The 23,845-nt window shown below is 35.0% G+C and overlaps 1 protein-coding gene across 1 annotated transcript in view; it reads right to left on the bottom strand.

Annotated features, from left to right (window-relative positions):
- The window catches only part of ADAMTS17 (ADAM metallopeptidase with thrombospondin type 1 motif 17), a 507,844-nt gene extending 485,349 nt beyond the window's left edge, over positions 1 to 22,495 (bottom strand). Inside the window, exons 1-2 of the mRNA XM_051980996.1 lie at positions 22,342 to 22,495; positions 20,904 to 21,298 (exon numbers count right to left, since the gene is read on the bottom strand). Of these exons, the coding sequence (XP_051836956.1) occupies positions 20,904 to 21,298; positions 22,342 to 22,420 (474 nt within the window). The 5' untranslated portion in view covers positions 22,421 to 22,495. The remainder of the gene's footprint in view (positions 1 to 20,903; positions 21,299 to 22,341) is intronic.
- Between the last annotated feature and the right edge of the window lie 1,350 nt (positions 22,496 to 23,845).

Raw genomic sequence — 23,845 nt, 5'->3', positions numbered from 1 at the left:
CTTTATACACTATGCACTATATAATTATTATAAGTCTGCCTAGGATGGGAAAGGCAACCTGAAATATAAATTAAGTTGCATCAATAATGTGCAAACTCTGGGAGGTCAATTAGTCTATCAATACAGAAGAATGTAATATCTTAGAAGACAAAAAACATCCCATTTTTTTGTGTCTGCATCACCAGTGTTTATCATTGTACTTTGCACATAAATAGGTACTTAATATATTTATTTAATGAAATGGAATTACAAAAGATGCAGGTATAGTAAAAACAGAATTCAGAGATGACTTCTATCAACTACCTAGAAAGATTTCTATCAACTGGCACAAAATGAAATTAGTGAAAAATAAAAAAATTATAATACATAGACTAGAACAGCTTCAATGGAAAGAATCATAACAACAAAAAATAAAGCAAATGATGTTCAATTATTGTGACCAAAATAACTCAAATAAATTATAGTCTCTTTGCAAAGATATGCTTTTCCCCTATATTTTGGGTATAGAAAGCTATAACAGTTGGGATATGTATTTTTGTTGAACTGGCTCTTTGTGTAGGACAGAAAAAAGGTTTTCTATTTGGAAATTAAGGTGCTATAAAAAGAAACAATTATAATGTTTAAAGGGAAACATTATCTATCTGAAGAGATGGATGTGAATATACAGGAAACTCATTACACAGCTAGGATAGCATGGTAGACAGGCTGCCCAACTTGAGTCAGGAAGACATGAGAATGGTAATATCTTCTTCAGACTCTTACTAGTTGCCTCTCCCTGAACAAGTTACTTACTTGGTCTTGCTGGTACTTAAGTTTCATCAGCTATAAAAGGAAGATAATAATAGAGCTTATCTCATAGGGTTCTTATACAAATTAAATGAAATAATATCTATAAAACACTTTGCAAAATGCTAAATAAATATTAGCTATAGTTATTAACTTGGATTTTTAAAAGACATACAGGAAATGAAAGTGATAATATTTAATTGAGGCTAAATACAAAAGAATAACACAAATATATAAGAACACTAGGAATACCAAAGCCAAGAATGAGCTGAAGCACAGTGTCTCTACTGGGCCTGTCTCCCAAAGAGATCACAAAAAAGGGAAAAGAACCCACTGGATGACTATCAGTTGGAGAATGGCTGAATAAGTTATGGCATGTGAATGTTATGGAATATTATTGTTCTATAAGAAACGATCAGCAGGATGATTTCAGAGAGGCCTGGAGAGACTTACATGAACTGATGCTAAATGAAGTGAGTAGAACCAAAAGGTCATTGTACATAGCAAAAAGATTATACAATGATCATTCTGATAGAGGTAACTCTTTTCAACAGTGAGGTGATTCAGTCCAATGGTCTTGTAATGAAGAGAGCCATCTACATCAAAGAGAGGAGGGAAGAGATTGAGTGTGAATCACAACACAGTATTTTCACTTTTTTATTGTAGTTTGCTTGCATTTTGTTTTCTTTCTCATTTTTTCCTTTTTGATCTGATTTTTTCTTGTACGGTATAATAGTTATAGAAATATGTTTAGAAGAATTGTACATATTTAACATATATTGGATTATTTGCCATTTAGGGAAAGGGGTAAGGGAAAAGAAGGGAGAAAAAAATTTGGAACACAAGGTTTTGTAAGGCTGAATGTTGAAAACTATGCATATGTTTTGAAAATAAAAAGCTTTAATTAAAAAAAATAAGCTGAACTTTAATATGTTCAATAAATGAATGAATGAGCAAATAAATAAACAAAATGAAAAGATAGATCCTTTTTTAAAAAAAATTTATTTTATAATAACTTTTTATTGACAGAATCCATGCCAGGGTAATTTTTTTTTTTTACAACATCATCCCTTGCACTCGCTTCTGTTCCGATTTTTTCCCTCCCTCCCGCCACCCCCTCCCCTAGATGGCAAGCAGTCCTATATATGTTAAATATGTTGCAATAAGGATAGATCCTTTTAAAAGTTTTTTTGGAACAAGAGAAAAGCCAAAGAAAAAATAGGATCACTGTTCACAGATGGGATAATAAGACAATGAAAGAAGTAAAACTAATTCTTAATTTGCTTTTCTTCCCCTCCTACCTTAAAACAAGAACTTCCTGTTCCTCCTTCCTTTAGATGAGAAACTATATAATCAAAAAAGAAGACAGGTCCTCAAAACTGCAACTAGCAATTTAGTGCTTATGGCAAACTTAAGAGGAGTAATATAAAAGTGGTCAAACCAATTTCTTATGAAACATTGAGATGGATTAGATTAAAAAACCCAGGACTTTGACCTTTGGAGGGGAGATGTAAGGATACTTCATCTTCAAGGAAGATGGAGATTACTGCAAGACTAGAATGGGAGGAGTATGCAACCTGGGTAGAAAGAAGTTTGTATATGATGGCTTCCTATTTTAACTAATTATTCTGGTAAACTAGGTGCTAAGTGCACATTTTCTAAACTATATTATAATTATAGTATCCCAAGACAAAGCCCCCATCACCTTGTTTTAATAATGGTCCTTCAGGAACTTCAAACCAAATATGTATTTATTTAACAAGAGCAATTTGCTACCTTTAACATTTTTTAAAATGTTCCAAATGAACTGCATGCTAAAATTCAGCTGGAGGAGGGAGATGAACTAGAGATATAACTATGGAAAACACATGATCTATGAAAAATTAAGCAAAATTATGAGAAAGGTACCACAGAACTAGGTACTGATAAATATATTGGTTTTCAAAAATGGAAAGAAGGTTGATTCTTCAGATAGTAAGTGAGTGAGCTTGACTTAATAACTGAAAAAACTCTAAAAAATATGGATAAAAGATAATTTGTGAGCACTTAGGAAAGGAAGAACTGAAAACTTAAGAATCAGAATGAATTCATCAAAAATAGGTCATGTCATTTATTTTCTATCCAGATTCATAAATTAGCTAATTAGAGAAAGCAGGCATAGTTTTTGATATTTGACAGTCTCCCATAGTGCTCTTGTGAGTATTATAAAGAGATACAAACCAGAATCTAGTATATTCTAATATAGTCAGATAATTTCAAAATAAACAAGTGGTGATTAATCCATCTATGTTAGTATATAAGGAGATTTCTGAGTGGAATGTCCAAAGAATCTATGCTTGGTCCTATCCTTAGAATTTTTATCAACAGAGAAAAGTATAGATGGAATACTTATCAAACTTTTCTGGAATGATCCAAAGCCAATATTCTGGCCTACTTACTGGGTTCCACAGTAATCTGTGAATCTTCCACAGTTTGAAAACTTAAAAAAAATAAGGTAAGTAGGAAGGTAGGATCAGATCACAATAAAAACAAGCCAGCATCAAATACCAAGAATAAAACTCAACATGGGATAAAAAGAGGGAAATCCATGGGAAATAGCATTAAAGGTAAAAGCAATGTTGAGACCAAGAATCACAACAAGATCTGAGTGTGGACAAATAAGAAGTGAGGTCTAGGGTTCAGTGTCAGATAAACAAGTGTGTGAAGCTAGACAAAGTTATATTCTATTGCTGCCACTCAAGTATACCTATGCTTGAGTGCACTGTTTTATACCCGATCCTCAGCCAACCCCATACTCTCACTGCTTCAGGAGAGGCTTCAACTAAAAGACTTCTGTCACTATTACCCTCATTATCTTTCACAGTTATAACAAAACTTTAGGTGGCTGGGAGGGACCAAGCATACTGGATGACAGAATAGATACCCACAACAACAGTGAACCAAAACAAGATGAAATTTAAGAAAGATAAATGGAAAATCTTCAATATGGGTTTAAAAAAATGGTGCAAAGATAGGACAGCAGAAATTTACTATACAATGAAAGCCAATAATCCATGCAAAAAAATTCTAGAGTTTCTAGCAAACCGCAAGTTTCAAAGTCAACAATATAATCTGACAATCAAAACACTGATATGGTCTTCCTTTGCAAAAGTAAAAACATCATGTTCAGACTGAGAAAAAGAGAAGTCTTGCTGGATTCTCCATTTCATGTATTACATTTGAGGCACTATATTTTAGTGCAAAAATTATCAAACATGGAAACAATCCCAAAGAGAGCCATCAGGATGATAAAAGGATTTGAAACTTTACTGTAATGGGCTGAGGCTCAAGTTGATACACTGAGGTTCCAAGCAGTGAGGCTAAATAGTAATTGGACCATACTCTATTAATATATATGCTTGGAGAAAGAATGGCCCCGCCCACTCTTTGTGCAAGTCCTGATGTGTTGTATAGGAAATGAGGATTTTGGTGGGTGGAGTTGGGGGGGAGGGGCAGAGAAGAAAGCAGAAAGAGAGACTGCTAGCTGGCATCTTATCACAGCTGCTCACATTGCTAATCCCTCTTCACCTCCAATCCCCCTTCACCTCCGATCCCTCTTCACCTTCTATCCTTCTTCACCTCCACTAAGAATAAAGATCAATGATTTCCCCCTAACCTGAATTCCTGACTCCAGCTGATTTTAAATACACGGTCATCACACTTTACTATAAAGAATAAGTTTTAGGATTGATGTTTAGCCTGGGCAATTATTTCAGAAAACAATAAATTAAAAAGAATTTGTGAAATACCTACTATGTGCTAGGTGCTGTTCTAGGAACCAATGATACAAATACAAAAAACAGCCCAAAAAGAACTCCCATTCTATTGGGGGAAAGAGAAGATTTAAAACATGTTCACAGTTAAATGAATGCAGACTATATGCAATTAAATATAAAGTGACTTAATGGGGTGGGCACTAAAATCTGAGAAAAATTAGGAAAGGCCTCTTGAAGGAGGTGGCATTTTAGTTAAGTTTTGTGCAGATGCATTTCAGGACTGGACATTAGACTATACAAAAGCATGGAACAATGTTTGAAGGTCAAGTATGAGGAACAGAAAAATGGCCAATTGGTTCAAGAATAGAATATATGAAGACTTGGAGCCAAGTTGTGAGGTTTTTAAAAATCAAACAGAAGAATTTACATTTTGTCAAGATATAACAAGGAGCCAACCACCAAAGCTTCTTGAGCAAAGAAATGATCTATGCTTTGGGAATATTCATTTGCCAACCATGTGCCAATCATGTCAACCATGATGAATTAAAGAAGTAAGAGGAAATAGGTAATGAGGAAACAAAAGTATCCCTCTTTGCAGATGATATACTTAAAGAATCCTAGAGAATCAACTAAAAAACTACTAGACACAATTAATAACTTGAGTAAAGTTGCAGAGTATAAAATAAACTCATATAAATCATCACCATTTCTATATCTTACCAACAAAGTTCAGCATCAAGAATTAGCTAGAGAAATTCCATTTAAAATAACTGTAAATAACATAAAAATATTTGGGAGTCTACCTGCCAAGACAAAGCCAGGAAATATATGTACATAATTACAAAACACTTTTCACACAAATAAAATTAAATTCAAACAACTGGAAGAATATCAAGTACTCATGGGTAGGCAAGGGTAATGCAATAAAAATCATAATTCTATCTAAATGAATCTACTTACTCAGTGCCATATCAATCAAACTGCCAAGAAATTACTTTATTGAGCTAGGAAAAAAAACAATAAAATTCTTCTGGAAGAACAAAAGACCAAGAATTTCAAGGGAATTAATGAAAAAATGCAAAAGAGGTGATCTAGCTCTACCAGATCTACAACTGTATTATAAAGTGGTAGTCATCAAAACCATTTGGAACTGGCTAAGAAATAGAGTGGTGGGTCAGTGAAAAAGGCTGGATTCATAAGATATTGAACTATTGTTTGATAAACCCAAAGGCTCCAGATTCTGGGATAAAAATTCATTATTTGACAAAAATTACTGAGAAATCTGGAAAATAGTATGGCAGAAACTTGGCATTGAGTATCATTTAATACTTTACTTATTAGTAAGTCAAAGTGGATTCATGATATAGACATAAAAGGTGACGTTATAAGCAAATTAGGAGAATGAAGGATATTCTACTTTTCAGATTTGTGGAGAAGGAAGGAATTTATGGCCAAAGAAGAACTAGAGAAAAGTTGGAAAGACTTAACATGAATTGATGCTATTGCCACGTACAATGATCTGGTTCTTCTCATTTCACTTAGCATTAGTTCATGTAAGTCTCCCAGGCCTCTCTATAATCATCCTGCTGATCATTTCTTATTCAGCCATTCTCCAACTAATGGGTATCCACTCAGTTTCCAGCTTCTTGCCACTACAAAAAGGGTTATCACAAACATTTTTGCTCATGTGACTGCCTTTCCCTCCTTTAAGATCTCTTTGGGATATAAGCCTAGTAATAACACTGCTGAGTCAAAGGGTATGTACAGTTTGATAACTTTTTTAGCATAGTTCCAGATTGCTCTCCAGAATGGTTGAATCCATTCACAGTTCTACCAACAATGTATTTATTTCCCATTTTTCCCACATCCCCTCCAACATTCATCATTATCTTTTCCTGTCATCTTAGCCAATCTGAGAGGCGTGTAGTGGTATCTCAGAGTTGTTTTGATTTGCATTTCTCTGATCAACAGTAATTTAGAGAACCTTTTCATATGAGTAGAAATGGTTTTAATTTCTTCATCTGAAAATTGTCTGTCCATATTCTTTGACCATTTATCAATTGAAGAATGGCTTATAAATTTGAGTCAATGCTCTATATATTTTAGAAATGAGACCTTTATTAGAACCCTTAAATGTAAAAATGTTTTCCCAATTTATTGTTTTCCTTTTGATCTTGTCTGCATTAGTTTTGTTGGTACAAAAACTTTTCGACTTAATATAATCAGAATTATCTATTTGGTGCTCAATAATGAGTTCCAGTTCTTCTTTGGTCACAAATTCCTTCCTTCTCCAGATCTGAGAGGTAAACTATCCCATGTTCTTCTAATTTGCTTATAATATCACTCTTTATGTCTAAATTATGGACTCATTTAGATCTTATCTTGCTATATGGTGTTAGGTGTGGGTCAGTTTGTACATGGCAACAAGAAGATTATACAATGAGTAATTCTAATGGACATGAGTCTTTCCAACAATGAAATGATTCAGATCAGTTTCAATAATCTTGTGATCAAGAGAGCCATCTATATGCAGAGAGAGGATTATGGGAACTGAATGTGGATCACTATATAGAATTTTCACTCTTTCTGTTGTTGTTTGCCTGCATTTTTTTCCTGAGTTTTTTCCTCCTTGATTCAATTTTTCTTGTGCAGCAAGATAACTGTATAAATATATATACATATATTGGATTTAACATATATTTTAACATAATTAACATGTATTGGACTACCTGCCATCTAGGGAAGGGAGTGGGGGGAAGAAAGGGGAATATTTAGAACACAAAGTTTTGCAAGAATCAGTGTTGAAAAATCACCCATGCATATGTTTTGTAAATAAAAATTTTTAATTAAAAAATATAAAAAATGTTGTTGTGAGGATCAAACTGCTTTGGTTCTGCTTACTTCACCCTGCATCAGCTACTACAAGACTTCTCAGATGTTTCTGAAATTATCACTTTCATCATTTGTTTATACTCAACAAAATTACATTATATTTGTTACCATGATTTTTTTTGCCACTCTCTAATTGATGGACAACCCATTTTTTTTACAATTCTTTGCCACAAAAAAAGAAATGACACAAATAAAGAATTGATGCTGAATGAAGTGAGGAGAACCAAGAGAACATTATACATAGCAGCAAGATTATGTGATAATCAACTGTGATGGACTTAGCTCTTTTCAACAATAAGGTGATTCAAAGCAATTCCAATAGAATTGTGATGGAAAGAGCCATCTACACCCAGAGAGGGGATTGTCGGGACTGAATGTGGATTGCAGCATAGTATTTTCACTTTTTTGTTGTTTGATTGCTTTTTGTTTTCTACTTCTCTTTTTTCCATTTTAATCTGTATTCAGAGAGAGAACTATGAAGTCAGAATGTTACTTTTGTTGTTTTTGTTGTTTGTTTGCTTGATTTTTTTTTGTAATTTTTTTTTTTACTTTTTGGTATGATTTTTTTTAATACACTATGACAAATATGGGAAAATATTTAGAAGAATTGTATATGTTTCACCTATATTGGACTGCTTGGCCTCTATGTGGGGAAGGAGGAAGAAAAATTTGGAACACAAGATTGTGCAAAGGTAAATGTTGAAAACTATCTTTACATGTATTTGGAAAAAAATAAAAAGCTATTAAAATAAAAAAAAGTTTTTGGAAAAGGAAAAAAAAAAGTGAGAGGCTAGATGTAAGGAAGCCAGTTGGGAAGGAAGAAATTCCATGCAAGATTAAAAGACTTCTGAAGAGTAATTGGGGTGTTTGGTAGAAAAAGAGATGGTGGAGCTGTTAAGGACAGGGAATTGACAGAAACTAACAATTGATTAGATGGAGAAAGCAATGGAAAATTAAGGATTATTTTGAATAATTGTAATATGAATATAAATATGGAAGTTTAAAAAAGGGATGGATTTACAGGGAGAGAAAAATATCTTTAATTTTGGATATGTTAAATTTGAGCATACCATGATTATACCTACTACTTGATGCAAAACTCTATTTTACTAGAACTCTACCTCTTTACCACAGTAGGGAGAGGTATTGGGAGTCAAGAAAAGCTATGCTTCAATATCTGTTGTCTGAAGGAAACTTTTTAAAGGCCTTTATTATTAATAGCAATTACTTGAAGTATACAATTGTTAGATTATTTAGTCTCATTAAACATGAGCCTAATTATTTTCAATTTATCCCTTGGCACTTAACAATTATTTGGAAATGGTGTCTCCATTGGCTGGTTATTTAGCATGATGAAAGTTGCATATCATAATCTGAAGAAACCTCTGAGATGAAAAATAGTTCAACTCATACCTGCACAAGACAAAGGGCCTAATTTTTTATCCATATTCACAGATTCCATGAAATTTATCTCTGAATCACAGGTCTAAAGAGAATGATATTATCTTTAATTCTTTCTCTATTGAAATTGTGATAAAATGTCTTCTTGAAATCATCTCTAGTTATACTTGAAAAGAAAGAATGGATTTATCAGATATGAAGTCTTTTCTAATGACTATACCTGACTCTATTACATAGGGAAATCATGAAATAGCTCTTATTTTAAGTAAAATATATTTTAAGTTCTTTCCTTTTACACATGAATAAACTGAGACTAAGAAAGAGTACAAGAAGCTTGTTTGGAGTCACACAGTTAAGCCTCAAGTCATGTCTTTCTAATTCTAAGACCCTACTCATTGCTTAAGCTAGCTGTTTCCTATAGCTTACATTTTTGCCTTTTTAAAAAAAGTTATTTTAAAGAGAATTAAGATATTCCAGAAGATGAAAATGACTCCATAAAATAAAACATCTTGGAAAGTAGTCCATTTTAGAACACTTTTTCTGTGAGGTTATGTATTCATTTGCTTTTTAATGTTGTGCTCTGCAATTACTTTGGGAGTTTCTATACTAGTTCAGAAGAAAGCTATAAATCAGGTACTGTCACTAAAAACATCACCAGTCTTTGTGAAGCAGTGCCAGGTACTTGTTCTAATACCAAAAATATGTAAGTAAAAAATTAGTTTCATTAGTACCCAACATTAGCCCAAATTTCTCTTATATGTTTCAAAATCTATAGAGAAACAAAACTATACAACTACAATGAATATCACCCAATAAAAGACTATATATCTGCCTCACATTAAAGTTTCAGTAAGATTTACACTCTGAGGCCTGATGACTTTCTTTGAGAGAAAGCTGTGAAAGCGTCAAGAATATCAAGGGAATTTATGGGGGGAAATGGAAAGGAAGGTAAACTAACTCATACCAGGCCCTAAAATTACATTATAAAGCAGCAGTCATCTAAAACATTTGATACTAGCTAAGAAAAATAAAGTGGCAGATTAGTGTAATAGGTTAAGTACACAAGACACAATAGTCAATGATTATAATTTCTAATGTATGTGTGTGTGTGTGTGTATATATATATATATATATATATATATATATATATATATATATTCTACAATAAAAATCTACTATTTGAAAAAACCCCAAACTCCAACTCCTGGAATAAGAACTCTTGAAACTAGGCACAGACCAACCTCTAACACTCCATAACAAGTTAAGATCAAAATGCATTTATGATTTAAACATAAAGAATGAGACTGTCAGCAAATTAGGAAAGCAAGGGAAGATTTACCTGTCAGAACTTTGGAGAAGGTTAGAATTTATGACTACAAGAACAAGAGAACATTATGAACTATAAAATGGAAAAATTTAATTACATTAAATTAAAAAGTGTTCACACAAACAAAACCAATGCAGCCAAAATTAGGAAAAAAAGCAGAAAGCAGGGAAACAATTTTTATAGTCAGTGTTTCTTATAAAAGACTCATTTCTAAATTGTATAGAGAACTGAGTCAAATTTATAAGAGAGCTGTGAGAGACACTTATTAAATTAGGGAAGGGAATCCATTCTTATTCTACATAGTCTAGGTCAGGGGTCCTCAAACTATGGCCCGCGGGCCAGATGAGGCAGCTGAGGATGTTTATCCCCTTCACCCAGGGCTATGAAGTTTCTTTATTTAAAGGCCCACAAAACAAAGTTTTTTTTTTGTTTTTACTATAGTCTGGCCCTCTAACAGTCTGAGGGACAGTGAACTGGCCCCCTATTTAAAAAGTTTGAGGACTCCTGATAGGTCATATCTGGTTGGAGAACAATGTTAACAATACAAAAGTCATGGATTTTATCACTAGGAGAACAATTTACTTTGCAAAGGAAAAAACTATTCTATAATCAGATTCCACTTTTTTTCCTTGAAATATTTGCTTACCAAAGCATGCTGCTTATCATAAAAGGGATCATATGTAAAAGGTTAGATAGCTCAATATGGCCCTTCACTGCTTGCTTAAAACAACAACAATAACAACAACCTTAAACATATGCTTGTCAAGGGCCATAACTGCTCAGCTGTCTTCAAGAAGGCCTCTTAAATGTAAATTTATAGAACCAATCTCTCTTATAATCTCAAATTCTCTATCTCTGTCTGCTGCATGTTTCTATTTGGTTGTCATGGTATTGCTCAAAATGTCTAAAACCAAGCTGTCATGTTTCCTAAATTAGTTTCCTTCTAGACTTTCTCATATTTATCAATTATATCAGTATTCTCCCAATTGCCCTTGCAGGTTCAAAACCTTAAGTCTTTCTATAACCATAGTTCTAGAACTTTAGTCAAGAAGTTTTGTTGTCCATATTTAGCATGTATAGGACTGCTTGCCATCTGGGAGGGGGTGGGGAGAAGGAGAGGAAAAATCGGAACAGAAGTGAGTGCAAGGGATAATGTTGGAAAAAATTACCCTGGCATGGATTCTGTCAATAAAAAGTTATTATAAAATAAAAATAATGAATTTTAAAAAAAGAAGAAGTTTTGTTGTCTGGTCATTTCAGTTATGTGCAGCAATTTGTGTCCCCATTTTGGAGTTTTCTTGACAAAGATACTGGAGTGGTTTATGATTTCCTTCTCCAGCTCATTTTTACAGATGAGGAAATTAAGACAAACAGAATTACATGAGTTACGCAGGATCACATAACTAGTAAGTGTTTGTGGCCACAATTGAACTCATGTAGAAGAGTCTTCTTGATTCTAAGATCAGTGCCTCTTTGTCCTTGAGTCAGAAAGACCCAAGTTCAAATTTGACTTCTGACACTAGACCCTGGGCACTTCACCTCCATTTACCTCAGTTTCCTTAACTGTAAAATGAAGATAATAATAGCATCTATCTTATAGGATTGCTATGAAAATCGAATAAGATAATATTTGTTTAAAAAAAAAAAAAAACCTTTAGCCTAATGCCTGGAACATAGTAGGTACTTATACTTATTCTTTTCACTTCCTCATTACCTACTTCAATTTCCTCATCTGAAAAATGTGCATAATAGTATTTATCTTGCAAGGTTCTTGTGAGGATAAAATGAGATAATATGTGTAAAGTGTTTTATAATATCTAAAGTAATAAGTAAGTGATGACTATATATGTGTGTGTGTGTGTGTGTATGCATGTATGTATATACATATATATATATATATATATATATATATATGTGGATATATATATGCATGTATATGCATGCAGTCAACAAAGCTTTTATCATCTTGCCCCTTGGCTGTTGCAACCCTCTAACTGCTCTCCTAGTTTCTACTATCATCTTAGACCAGTCCATCCTGTCTATAATAGTCCTACAACACTGATTTCATAATATGGTTGTCCTACTCAGAAACCAACAATATGTCTTCATTCTCCACTCCTTAGCTCAGTATTTAAAATCTTTCACAATCTCATTTAATCTCGTAGTAAACCAGGAAACCAGTGAAGCTACTCAATTACAGAAGAGTTGCCAATATGTATTGATAAAGAGAATTTTCATATAAGGAGCTTCCCATAATAATAGGATCTGAATTCCCATCCTTCCCTGTCTCTCCCCCTCAATCAACATAGGTCAATAAGAGGCATAAAAAGTTATGTAATAAAATTAAATTTAACAAAGTTCATTCTGTAAGAATTTATCATTTACAGAAAGTTATATTTGAAAAAAATTCAAAGTACAATCAAGAATACTTATGTTCTATGGATCTGTTTCTGAGCATTTCATCTATTTGAAAGATGCCACAGATAGATTAACATCTACTTTAATACTGTATTTCTTCTTTTAGGATTGCTTTAGCTTTAGAATGTTAGCTCTACATACATATACCACAAATATAACATATATGTACATACCATATGGATACATATACATGTAAAGATATATGGTATACATACATGATACATGTGTGTGTGTTTTTGAGCAGGGTACATTTTTATTTAAATAGAATTTTAAAAGAATAAGTTTGAAAACACAATACCTATAGTAAATTTTTAAATCTTCTTTAGTACCATTTCACTAATTAATTCCTTGATGAATTCAAAATGTCATTTTATGTGCAAGTACATAATGAAGTAAATGGAGCTTAACAGAAGTTTATATGAAAAAAAAAGTTAAAGGATTTCAACTATTCTTCAACAAGGATAATGGACAAGAAACTCAATACAAGTGAGTAATGTAATTTGGTAGTCAAAAAAGAGTTTATCTTAGTTTGATTAGTGATGTATAGTGTATAGAAAAAGATAAGTAGTCATTTGATCATTTAGATCGTGTGTAATATTTATGTTAAAGAGAAATAGGACATAAGGATAAAAAATTAAGTGGAAGCAAAATGTGAAAGACCTTGAATACCAGGCTATGGAGTAGACAGTGAAAAGATGTTTGTTTGTTTGTTTGTTTTATTTCTGAGTAAGACAGCCATAAAGAGGATGGATTGATCTAAGAAGATGTTAGGAACCAAATGATCAATTAGAAGCTTGAAACAAGTCAAAGAATAAGGTTAAAAAACCTTAGTTTAGATAGTGTTAACATTTATTGTATTTTTCTGTCCTTTCTCCCCATACTCAGCCTTCACAATATTAGATTTTTAAGGCTAAATTTTATTCAGCTCAATTTCCTAATTCACTACTTCTTTGTAAAAGTTTTTCATATTATTAAGTTCTAAAGAAATTATTGGCAAATCTCCTTTATAAAAAGATCAAAAAATATTTTGTCATTTTATATGACAAAACTTTCACTATTCTAGTGATTCATTAAAAAAAATAGCTGATTTAGTAAAAATCTAGTTTGACAACTTTATAAACTCCTAATCTAAGCTTTTATTCTTCCATCAATTTTCTACATAACCTGTTTGCTTTCTATAAGTATCAGCTTCTCTTATTCATACAACTGAGAGTATCATTTTCAACAATTTCATAAAGTCTTGAAGGGATCCTTAACTAAAAAATTAGAAATGATCACAGTTGTTGTAGTGCCAAAAGTATTGCTTCCTTCTTTTGAAATAGAGAGCATCACTTAAAGTGGAAATCATGTGTAAATATATTTGTGAATCCTCTTCAATTACTCAGTCTCTATCCAGGAGTCCCTCTTCTTCTAAGGTGAAGTGAAACAAAACAAAAACAAAACAAAAACAGTTACTCCTAACCTTTGACTCCAGAAGATTATACACTGGATCAAATAAATAGCAAAAAGAAATTTAAAATGAGTGTCAACAAATTTATATATTCTCCATAATAAGGGATGATACAATAAGTTGTCTCCTGGAAATTTGGCTTACTAAAGCTATCAGCTCAAAGTTAATGGACACTTCTTCCTAACATGGCTGCCTGAGTGAAGACAGGCTGCCCAGCTCCTCAAGTAATCCACCAAAATTCTCATGCCAAACTGAATACACATCAGGAAATCTAATGAAAAAACAAAGTGACATGTGCAACTCCAGAACACCACAAAAAGTCAGCCAGAAACCCAAGAGCAATAGGAAGGGGACCCACTGGCATAAAGTAGCTTACTGATGAGATCAGATACTTGTAGTCTGCAAGTCTCTGTTTCCAGAGACAGTCAGAGTAGAAAACTCCCCTGAGAAAGTACAATGGGAGACAGATATCACCATGATGGGGAAATCCTGAGGAAGAGTATCAGATAGTGATCAGCATGATGTCACAGCATTCAGCCCAGACCAATGGGCTATGTGGTGCCCAACATGCATTTTAGCAACAAAGGACCCTGTAACTCCGATGCCTCAAATCTCAAAAATCCAGGGGGAGTCCAGCCCAGGAGTTGGAGATCAACTCAAATACTTGAGGACCAAAGATGAGCCCCCATTTAGCTAACCATCTCACCCAAAAATGCAGCGGGGCTGCCGAGATTGATCCTGGTACAAATTTTCAATTTATGAATTGAAAGTGAAATCAAAGAAAATTCTTATCAGTATCAAAAAATATTGAAATCTAATTCTATGGTAATTGTAAGCAGAGATTTAAAAAAAATAATTCTCCACAAAGACTATGAATACCTAAAATAAATGAAACATTAAGAAAAGAAAGATAACAGGAAAAACAAGAAAGAAAAAAGGAGGAAGGAAGGAAGGAAGGAAGGAAGGAAGGAAGGAAGGAAGGAAGGAAGGAAGGAAGGAAGGAAGGAAGGAAGGAAGGAAGGAAGGAAGGAAGGAAAGAAGGAAGGAAAGAAGGAAGGAAGGAAAGAAGGAAGGAAGGAAGGGAGGGAGAGAGGGAGGGAAGAGAAGAAGGAAAAAAGAAAAGAAGAAAGGGAGGAAGGGAGGGAGAGAGGAAGGAAGGGAGGAAAGGAGGGAAAGAGGGAGGGAAAGAGAAAAAAGGAGGTAAGGAAGGAAGGAAGAAAAAAGAAGGAAGGGGAAAAGGAAAGAAGGAAAAAAGAAAGAATAAAATAGAGAGAGAAGGGAGGGAAGAAGAAAGGAAGGAAAGAAAATCATTTGAGAAATGAATTGGAAGGAAAATAAGTTTTTTTAGAAGAAACAATGGAAGATCTTATCTAAGAAATATAACCTCTTAAAAATAGACTATACCAGAGATTAACAATTTAATAACACAGCATGAAATATCAGAATAAAATTAAGACTGAAGAAAAAGAAAATTGAACATTCGTAATATAAAAACTAACATGGAAATTGATTAAATAAAGATTAAATAAACAAGTCTTAAGAATTATTAAAATATCTGAAAGCCATAATAAAACAAAAAAGTCTAGATAATATTTTTCAAGAAACCATGAATAGAAGCCATTTTTCAAACATTTCTGATAAAAAGATCAGAACTGAATAAGACTTTTGAAACACAACACACAACACATTGTTCCAGAGAAACTTACAAAGGTGCATTTATTTGAGAAAGTAGAAGCTATCTGGTATTGTAGTCCTAACATTTGATAGAATTTGATACAAGAAACAAGTTTTCCTACATAATCTTAATATCTTTAAAGGATACTTGAGGAGTTATATAGGAACAACAGAGGCCCTGAAGAAGAGATTGGCTTTATTCTGAGGGTCTAGAGAGAAGGAAAGAACAGGGAGGAACTTGTTTTCTTTCATAATGTGTAGAATTATAATAAAACAAAACATGAAAAAGGGGAGGGAAGGTGGGTATCACATGAACCTCACTCTTATATGAAAAAGGCAAAGGATGATTGGACACACACACATATGCACACGTGCGCACGTGTGCATGCGCACACACACACATTTTTGATGTATAAACACACACACACACACACACACACACACACACACACACAAAAAAAACCCCACAACTCAACAGGGAAACCTCTGTCTCCAATTTGATGGCAGCCAATTTGACACAAATGGCCAAGAGAATTGAGAAAGTAAATAACTTGCCTAGGGTCCAACAGACAGGATATGGCAGATGTGACACAAACTTAGCTCTTTGTTATTCTAAAGCTTCATCTCTTTATCCAATATTCCATGTTGTCTCTTATCCCAGATAATTTTTTTAAGGGGGGGGGGGAAGAGATAATGTCCTTGAGTTAGGATGTGAATGTGCATTTGGACCTTTATGAAATTCTACTATTTTGGATGTACTTGTATAGTTCTGCTACCAGTCTCAAAAAAAGTGCTTTCATTGAGTGGATGCCCATCAGTTGGAGAATGGTTGGGTAAATTGTGGTATATGAATGTTATGGAATATTATTGTTCTGTAAGAAATGATCAGGAGGATGATCTCAGAAAGGCCTGGAGAGACTTATATGAACTGATGCTAAGTGAAGTGAGCAGAACCAGGAAATCATTGTACATGGCAATAACAAGATCATATGAAGATCAATTCTAATGAATGTGGTTCATTTCAGTAATGAAGCCATTTCTAATAATCTTGTGATGAAGGGAGCCATCTACACCCAGAGAGAAAGGACTCTGGGAACTGAGTGTGGATCATAACATAACATTTTCACTCTTTGCGGGGTTGTTTGCTTGAATTTTGTTTTCTTTCTCATTTTTTTTCTTTTTTTGATCTTATTTTTCTTGGGCAGCATGATAATTGTGTATATATATAAAAAAAATATAAACATAACACGTTAAAATATGTTAAATCCAACATATGTATATATGTTAACATGTTTGGCATGTATTAAATTGCTTGCCATCTAGGGGAGAGGGTGGGGGAAAGGAGGGGAAAATTTGGAACACAGCTTTTGCAGGGGTCAATGTCAAAAAATTATCCATGCACATGTTTTAAAAATAAAAAGCTTTAATTAAAAACAAATAAATAAATTTAGAAAAATTTTTAAAAAGTGGTTTCAGCAGAACAGAATGAGATATATTATTATGCTTTCATTTGTGTGACCTTTCCAAAGCTAGCCAATATTTATCTAAAGAAAAATGATTACCACACAACTGAACTAAATAGAACTGAAAGGAATCTTCTGAAACTATGCTTATTTTCTTTTGTGTGATTAGACAGGAAAGGATAACAGTCTTCTTTCTGTGTTAATTAAGAGGGTTGATATACTTGGAACAAGCTTTATATTTATTCCTTAAAATTTAACCTCTCACCTTACTCCATTACATGATAGGAAACTTTCTATTTTAATTTTTCCAGGCTTTATGTGGAAGATTTCTCATCTCCAATTACTTATTACACCCATAGGAGGATGTGATAACAAACTTAGAATGATTTAAAATGATATTGCTGCAGAAAATTTAGTTAGTGTTTCCAAACATTAGGAGTGAATGTAGGAAGGATTCTTCTACCTTTCTTGGTTCTGAGAAAATTTAATAGACTACAGATAGGTAAAAACAAAGAGAAACCAGAAGCCAAGTCACAAAGGAATGTCAAAATAAGTCACTATTGTATGAACTCTCTAAGTTGCTAGACATATTAGCTGTACTATCAAAAGCAAGTCAAATGAAGGATGATAAGAGATGTTATAGGGAAGATAGTACAGCAAAACTGTTGAGGAAAACTATGTATCTCTAATCCTCTAGAACAATGATGTACCTTTGATCTATTTCCAATCTCAGATGATAGTACTATCTGGAGACAATTAAATTTACATTAAAAAAAATTTCCATTAAAAATTGGGTATATATAGTTCCATTAAAATTTCCATGAAAATTAAATTTCCATTTAATTTCCATTTTTAAAAAATTCAGAACTTGGTTTCCCTTAAATTGGAAGCCAAGATTCTCCACAAAGCTATACTTTTGCCATTCTCTCCTCTTTCTTGCTCTCAATGATAACTACTGACTGAATTTACTAGATTTATGATGTCATTTTACTTCATTATTGCATGTCTTTAAAAATCCACCTTGTTCACTTATCATTATTCAAAATGAGTAGCCTGTGAAAGAAAGTAACTATATAACTCTTTTCATATACCTCCTTTTGATTTAGTCCAATCCAGTAATAGAATTACTTTAATCCTTTTTCTACCTGTGTACTTTTCATCAGTACAAATATTGATTAAAATGTAATTACTTTCAGCATCAAGGTGCCTTTGAACTCACAAAATAACATGCTATAGTTTATAATAATATTTATCATAGGGTTAATTATTTTCTATTATTTTCAGGTGTTTTCCCTTACTTATGCCCGTATCTCACATAACAAAATAGAGCTTGTTTCCAGATTACTGAACTCTCTACTTTTTTTCTTCCTTTATATATCTTTATTTTGAGAAGTTTTAAAAATCCCTGAAGCTTATGGATGAGTTCAACAAGGAGTATTAAGCTGGAAACATGCATGGTTGTCTGTGATTTACAGGCTGCTTTCATTGTCAATTATCAAGTTCAATTATTTTGGATATAATCCTTTATCTAAGGCACAGCGCCCCCACATGGTACCAAAGAGAATAACAATCTTTCTGAAAAGAATTTTAACTACAAATTAAATTATGTTTGCTTCACTTTTGTATTTAATGAAGAAAGATACTTACTTTCTGTGTGATTATTTTAAGACAATTATCTACATTTTCTCACTGCAAAAATATAGTTCTACATAATAAAGACTTACCTCAAAAATATAAACACATATTTAAAGCCACCTATGAAATTCACATAAAAGCATTTGAGCTACTTCAAATGAAGAGGGGAAGGTAATTCAGATCTCTAAACATTTTGGCAAAGGTAGATTAAATAGTGGTGATGCAAAATTTCCTCTATGTATACAAATTCTCAATCTATGTCATGAGTTGTGTTTTTTCACTTGTCTTGTGATTAGCTATACCCATTTAATCTTTTCCTTCTTTCTTTTCTTTACTTATTCCCCATCTCTCTATGCGTTCCTTGCTTTGTTCCCCTCTAATGTTATAAATCCACTTTCCAATTACATGTATATCCTAATCAAGCACTCTTTCAATTACTTATTTCCAATACCCAATTCCCAGGCCAAATTTTAATTCATGTATGATTCAATTAAGCATATTCATATCTGCCCCAGATTCAAAGCATGGCTGACTAGGAAACTTCTGAACTCCAGACTCCAGGGATATTCCCCAATCCCTTCCCCTCCTCTGCCTCAACCATATCCTAAGAATTATCATTATTTCTGAGGGGGAAAAAAAGAACATAATCATCTTCATTTTTCAATTCATGGGAAAGTTCACTTTCCTTAAATCTTATAGCTTTTAATTTAAAAGGTGGTGACCACAGACTATTTGAGGGAGAAAAGTTACCTGATAAATAGAGGACAAAGGCAGGGGAATAAAACTACACAAAACAACAACAACAAAGGAAAAAAAAAAAAAACAGTTCCTTGTGTGAAGTAACACACTGAGAGAGACACAGGGATATAATAAACTCCCTACTGACTCAGATCTTAAACCATCAAGGTAGCTCCTGAATAAAAATAAGGCAATGATAAGAGCAGTCCATGGTCTGATACCAGACACCAAACAAAATTCTCCTGCAGAAGCTGCTATTTAAGAATGTGTGGGGTCCATTAGCTAGCCACAGAAGTCAGTAGCATCAAAGCATTAATCTGCCTGAATCCTGAGCTTTTTAGAATTTGAGGAAAGTTGTACTACCTTAAACTTACATATACCTTCTAGGGACAAAACAAGTGCACTATAAATAAATGTTAAGTAATTAATTGATTGGTCCTGGCTATGAAGCATAAGAATAAAATATATAGAGGCCCATAGAAAGTTGAAGATGGCAACTAAAAAGTTTGAAGGATGATGTGGGCTGCTCTTATTATGAACCAGGTATGACCCAAATGTATCACCAATAAGACTAGGCACAGAAAAGGCGCTAAACTTCTTTCTTACTAGGTAAAGAAGAAGCACCTGTTCTCCTCTAGGTTCAATTAAAATTATTAATCACTTATGTGTAAAATATTGGCTCCTAAAAGAAACCTCTGGCTGACACTCAAAGTTACTTCTCTCATTCAGAGATATATCCTCATTAACTCTCCTGTAAATGTATGAAAAGAAAGAAAACAAAATATATATACTTCCTCCTATCTATATATGAATGGAAGTGATTATTTCCCGTAACACCATTCAATGACAATGTCTATCATCAGGCCTTACTTGGAGAAGATAACTTTCCTTTTAGGTCTTTTTGCTTTTTTAACTTTAATAATTCCTATCAATAGTATGTAACCTTCAGATGTCACAAGCACACATCTCTCTAAAAGTTTCTACTCTGACTTGAATAAATTTGATTTTAAGGCCCAGTATTTCCACTTCCTTTTCCCCCTCTTGCATCTCACAACTTATTTGCAAAATATTGGATATGCTCCCTCTGTGAAGATGGAAACTGCAGTTTCTTTGATTTGCTTATCAAGATCCAATAATCACACCTGTACATGCACAGTTTTGTATATACAGTATCCTTAATAAATACCACAGAATGCAGGACGGACACACGAGTACACACACGCGAGCACATAAACACACAGAGATAGACAATCACAGGTTCACGTGCACACACACACACACACACACACACACACACACACACCACAAACGTATGATGCCAGACCAAAGAAGAAACTTCATAAGGGGGAAAAAAGCGTTAGTACCAATCCACCGCAGGTGCTGACTGAAGCAAAGGAGTCATTATAACCCAATACGTGACCCGTGTAAAAGCAGAGCTCAGCCTCTGGGATCCGACTCCCGGTTGCCCCGTGCTCCTCCACCACGAAGCCCCGGGAAAGGAAGCGCAGGTCCCGCCGCAGCTGCAAGTAGAGGTCCCGCCCGAAGGCCGGCAAGTGTAAGAGAAAGCCACGCTTTCCCAAGCCGGAGGACTGCTCTGCAGAGGTGGCTGAGTGGGGCTGCTGCCGCCGCCGCCGCCGCAGTGAGCCTTGGCCACCGGCTCCAATCTCCCGGGTTGGCAGTGGCAGCAGGTGGATGTCCTCCGGACGCACCCGCTGAGGGAGCACCACTTCCAACTCAGCAGTGGCGACGCTTCCAACTGCTGCTGCAAAGAAGAGAAAAGACCAAATTAGTGGCGCTGGTGCCATATACCCCGCTCCTCGAGGATACCTGGCTCAGCAGTCGGGGGTTGAGCCGGGTCCCGGGAATAATTCCATTCCAGGGGCCATTCTCTGATCGCCCGGTGAGGCCATTTTTTACTTCTTCCCTTTGCAGCTGCCTAAAGGACAGTATGCGGGGAGATGTGCCGGAGAGGAACTGGACACTATTAGAAGTTTCTGACCTGGTACTTCAACCTGGAAGCTCCTTCCTTCCCCTCTATCCCAGCCCTGTTCTGCGGGTCACCCTTTCCATTCCACTCGCCCTCCCTGTACACTGAGCCCGGGCCCTATAGCCCTTTTCCACTGAGTGCTCAGGTTTCAAGCTTCAGACTCAATACACTGGAAATTCTGAACAAGCAGTGAAGACAATGGAGCCAAACAGGGAGATGATTTATATTTCCTTTCCGCATTGATGCCTAAATATACTTCTGAATGAGTGTCTCACTCACCACCGTTCTTCTCCCTCATCCCCACCCCAAATGGGTTTTTGCAATAAACCACACACGTTGCACTTCACGAAAGTTAACCGAGTTTCTCGGAACGGAGAGAAAAGAAAAGAAGTATCAGGCAACTTTTGTACAAGTTAAAGCAGAAGTAGACAGCTTAAGCATACGCTTAGCCACTGTGCGCATGGAGTTGGTACAACAGAACATGGGGCACTGCTGAGAAACAGTCTCAGCCCCTCCATTCCACCCTGGCAGCCTCCTCACAACCCCGCCATCCCCGTCAGTGACAGGACGCAATTCACGTTCTAGCCCTTTGGAACAGAACGGACACCGGAGACTGCTTTGGTGACCGTTGTTTGCGTGATGCTGCTGCTGTTGCTGCTGCTAAAGTTGAAGGCAGAGCTCGGTGTGGAAGGGATTGAGGGGGAATCTGGAAGTGATGCTACATCAGCCAAGCTTCGGGGAGTGGGGAGGGCGTGCTAGAGGGGAAGTGGCAGTGAATGGAAAGGGGCACGGTAGGGAAGGAAAGAAAGAGCTACCTGCGCTTGTGTCCAATCCCCCAAACAACAGCAGCAGCAAAGGAAATGAAAGAAGAGGTAGGAGGGAGCCGTCAAACATTGTATTTCAGTGGAGAAGCCCCACCGAACTTGTCTCTTGCAGCAGAAGGAGGTAGCTGTGGTGGCAGCCGCAGCGGCAGATCCCAAGCTGGAGTGAAGCCCTCCAGCCTTCGGAAAAATTAATTAGCGCTGCGGACAAACCCAACGTGGTAAATCCCAAACCCCGCCTCCCCTTGCGAAAGCAAGAGGCGATTGGAAGCTGGCATTTCGCGTCCCCGCCTTCTACTTCACTATTGGTCATTGGAGATTAAAACCAGGGTCATATGTTAGGTTGTAAGCACTTTTTTTACACGTGGTTTTTGTGTAGTAACCGGCTACCTGGCGCCAGGTGGCGAACGAGAGTACACTCTACCTGGCGGAGAACTACATGGGAGAGGAGACAGTTGTTACCTGATCATTCAGTGGAGGATCCTGAGTTGTTCTTCCGTGTTGTGTATTCTCTTCCTTCCAAGCAAAAGTAAACAAAAGTCACCCCTACAACTCCTCTGTTAAAATAATAACTACTTTATTATAAGTAAAGGATTTTTAAACATTTCACATATATGTGATCACTTCATCTTTGAAGTAATCTTGTGAACCCCATTTTATGGATGACAAAACTGAAAAAGATAGTTCATGAAATTAGTCACAATGAATTAGTGGCACAAAATTGATATATTCATAGTTTTTAAAGTATCTGCACATAGTGCCGAGATGCAAAGTCATCTGGCTCCTGGATATGAAGCACTTCCCACGTTCATGAAATAGATCTTCAGGGAGGATTCCACTACCTACCTTGACACTATGTCCCAGAAAATCTGGATTAAACTAATGCATAAATATACGCAGTCACTGAATTCTAACCTATACTTTTCCGGAAAAAAAAAAAAAAAGGAAGAAGATAAAGTTAGAGTTTATTTAAGTGGGATAAACAAAAGATAGTTGGAAAAGCTTATCTTTACTGTTGGAGCAAAAGAGTGAATGAAGCATTACTAAGTACTTAATGTTTGCAAAAGCATTGTGCTTGAGCTTGAGTACTGAGATACAAATAAAAAAGCAAGATAGTCTCTGCTCTCAAGGAGCTCACATGTTAATAGAGAAGACAACACAGATGGAAGGTTTCAGATGCAAGTCAGATAGAAAGATCCCTTGGTCCTGATAAAATTACATCAATTTTAGAGGTTGAATCATCTGACAATGCCAAGAACTATGGTGACTAAATCTCTTCTGAGTTAAAAAATATGTATATATGGTTGTAACACTTGAATCAGGAGCAGTTGTGAGGCAAGTTGCCTCCCAAAATGGTTGCTACTAAGGAAGTTGGAAGCACTTCCAATCTTAAGATTCTTGGGTTCAGAAAAAAAAAAGATTCTTGGGTTCAGGTTCAGACAGTCAATATGTGCTAGGAGTAAGCACTGGGGTGCAAAAAGAAGCAAAAGAAAATCTT

This window comes from Antechinus flavipes, chromosome 2, assembly GCF_016432865.1.
Source record: "Antechinus flavipes isolate AdamAnt ecotype Samford, QLD, Australia chromosome 2, AdamAnt_v2, whole genome shotgun sequence".
Classification (NCBI taxonomy): Eukaryota; Metazoa; Chordata; class Mammalia; order Dasyuromorphia; family Dasyuridae; genus Antechinus; species Antechinus flavipes.
This window is presented reverse-complemented; position numbering and strand designations above follow the sequence as displayed.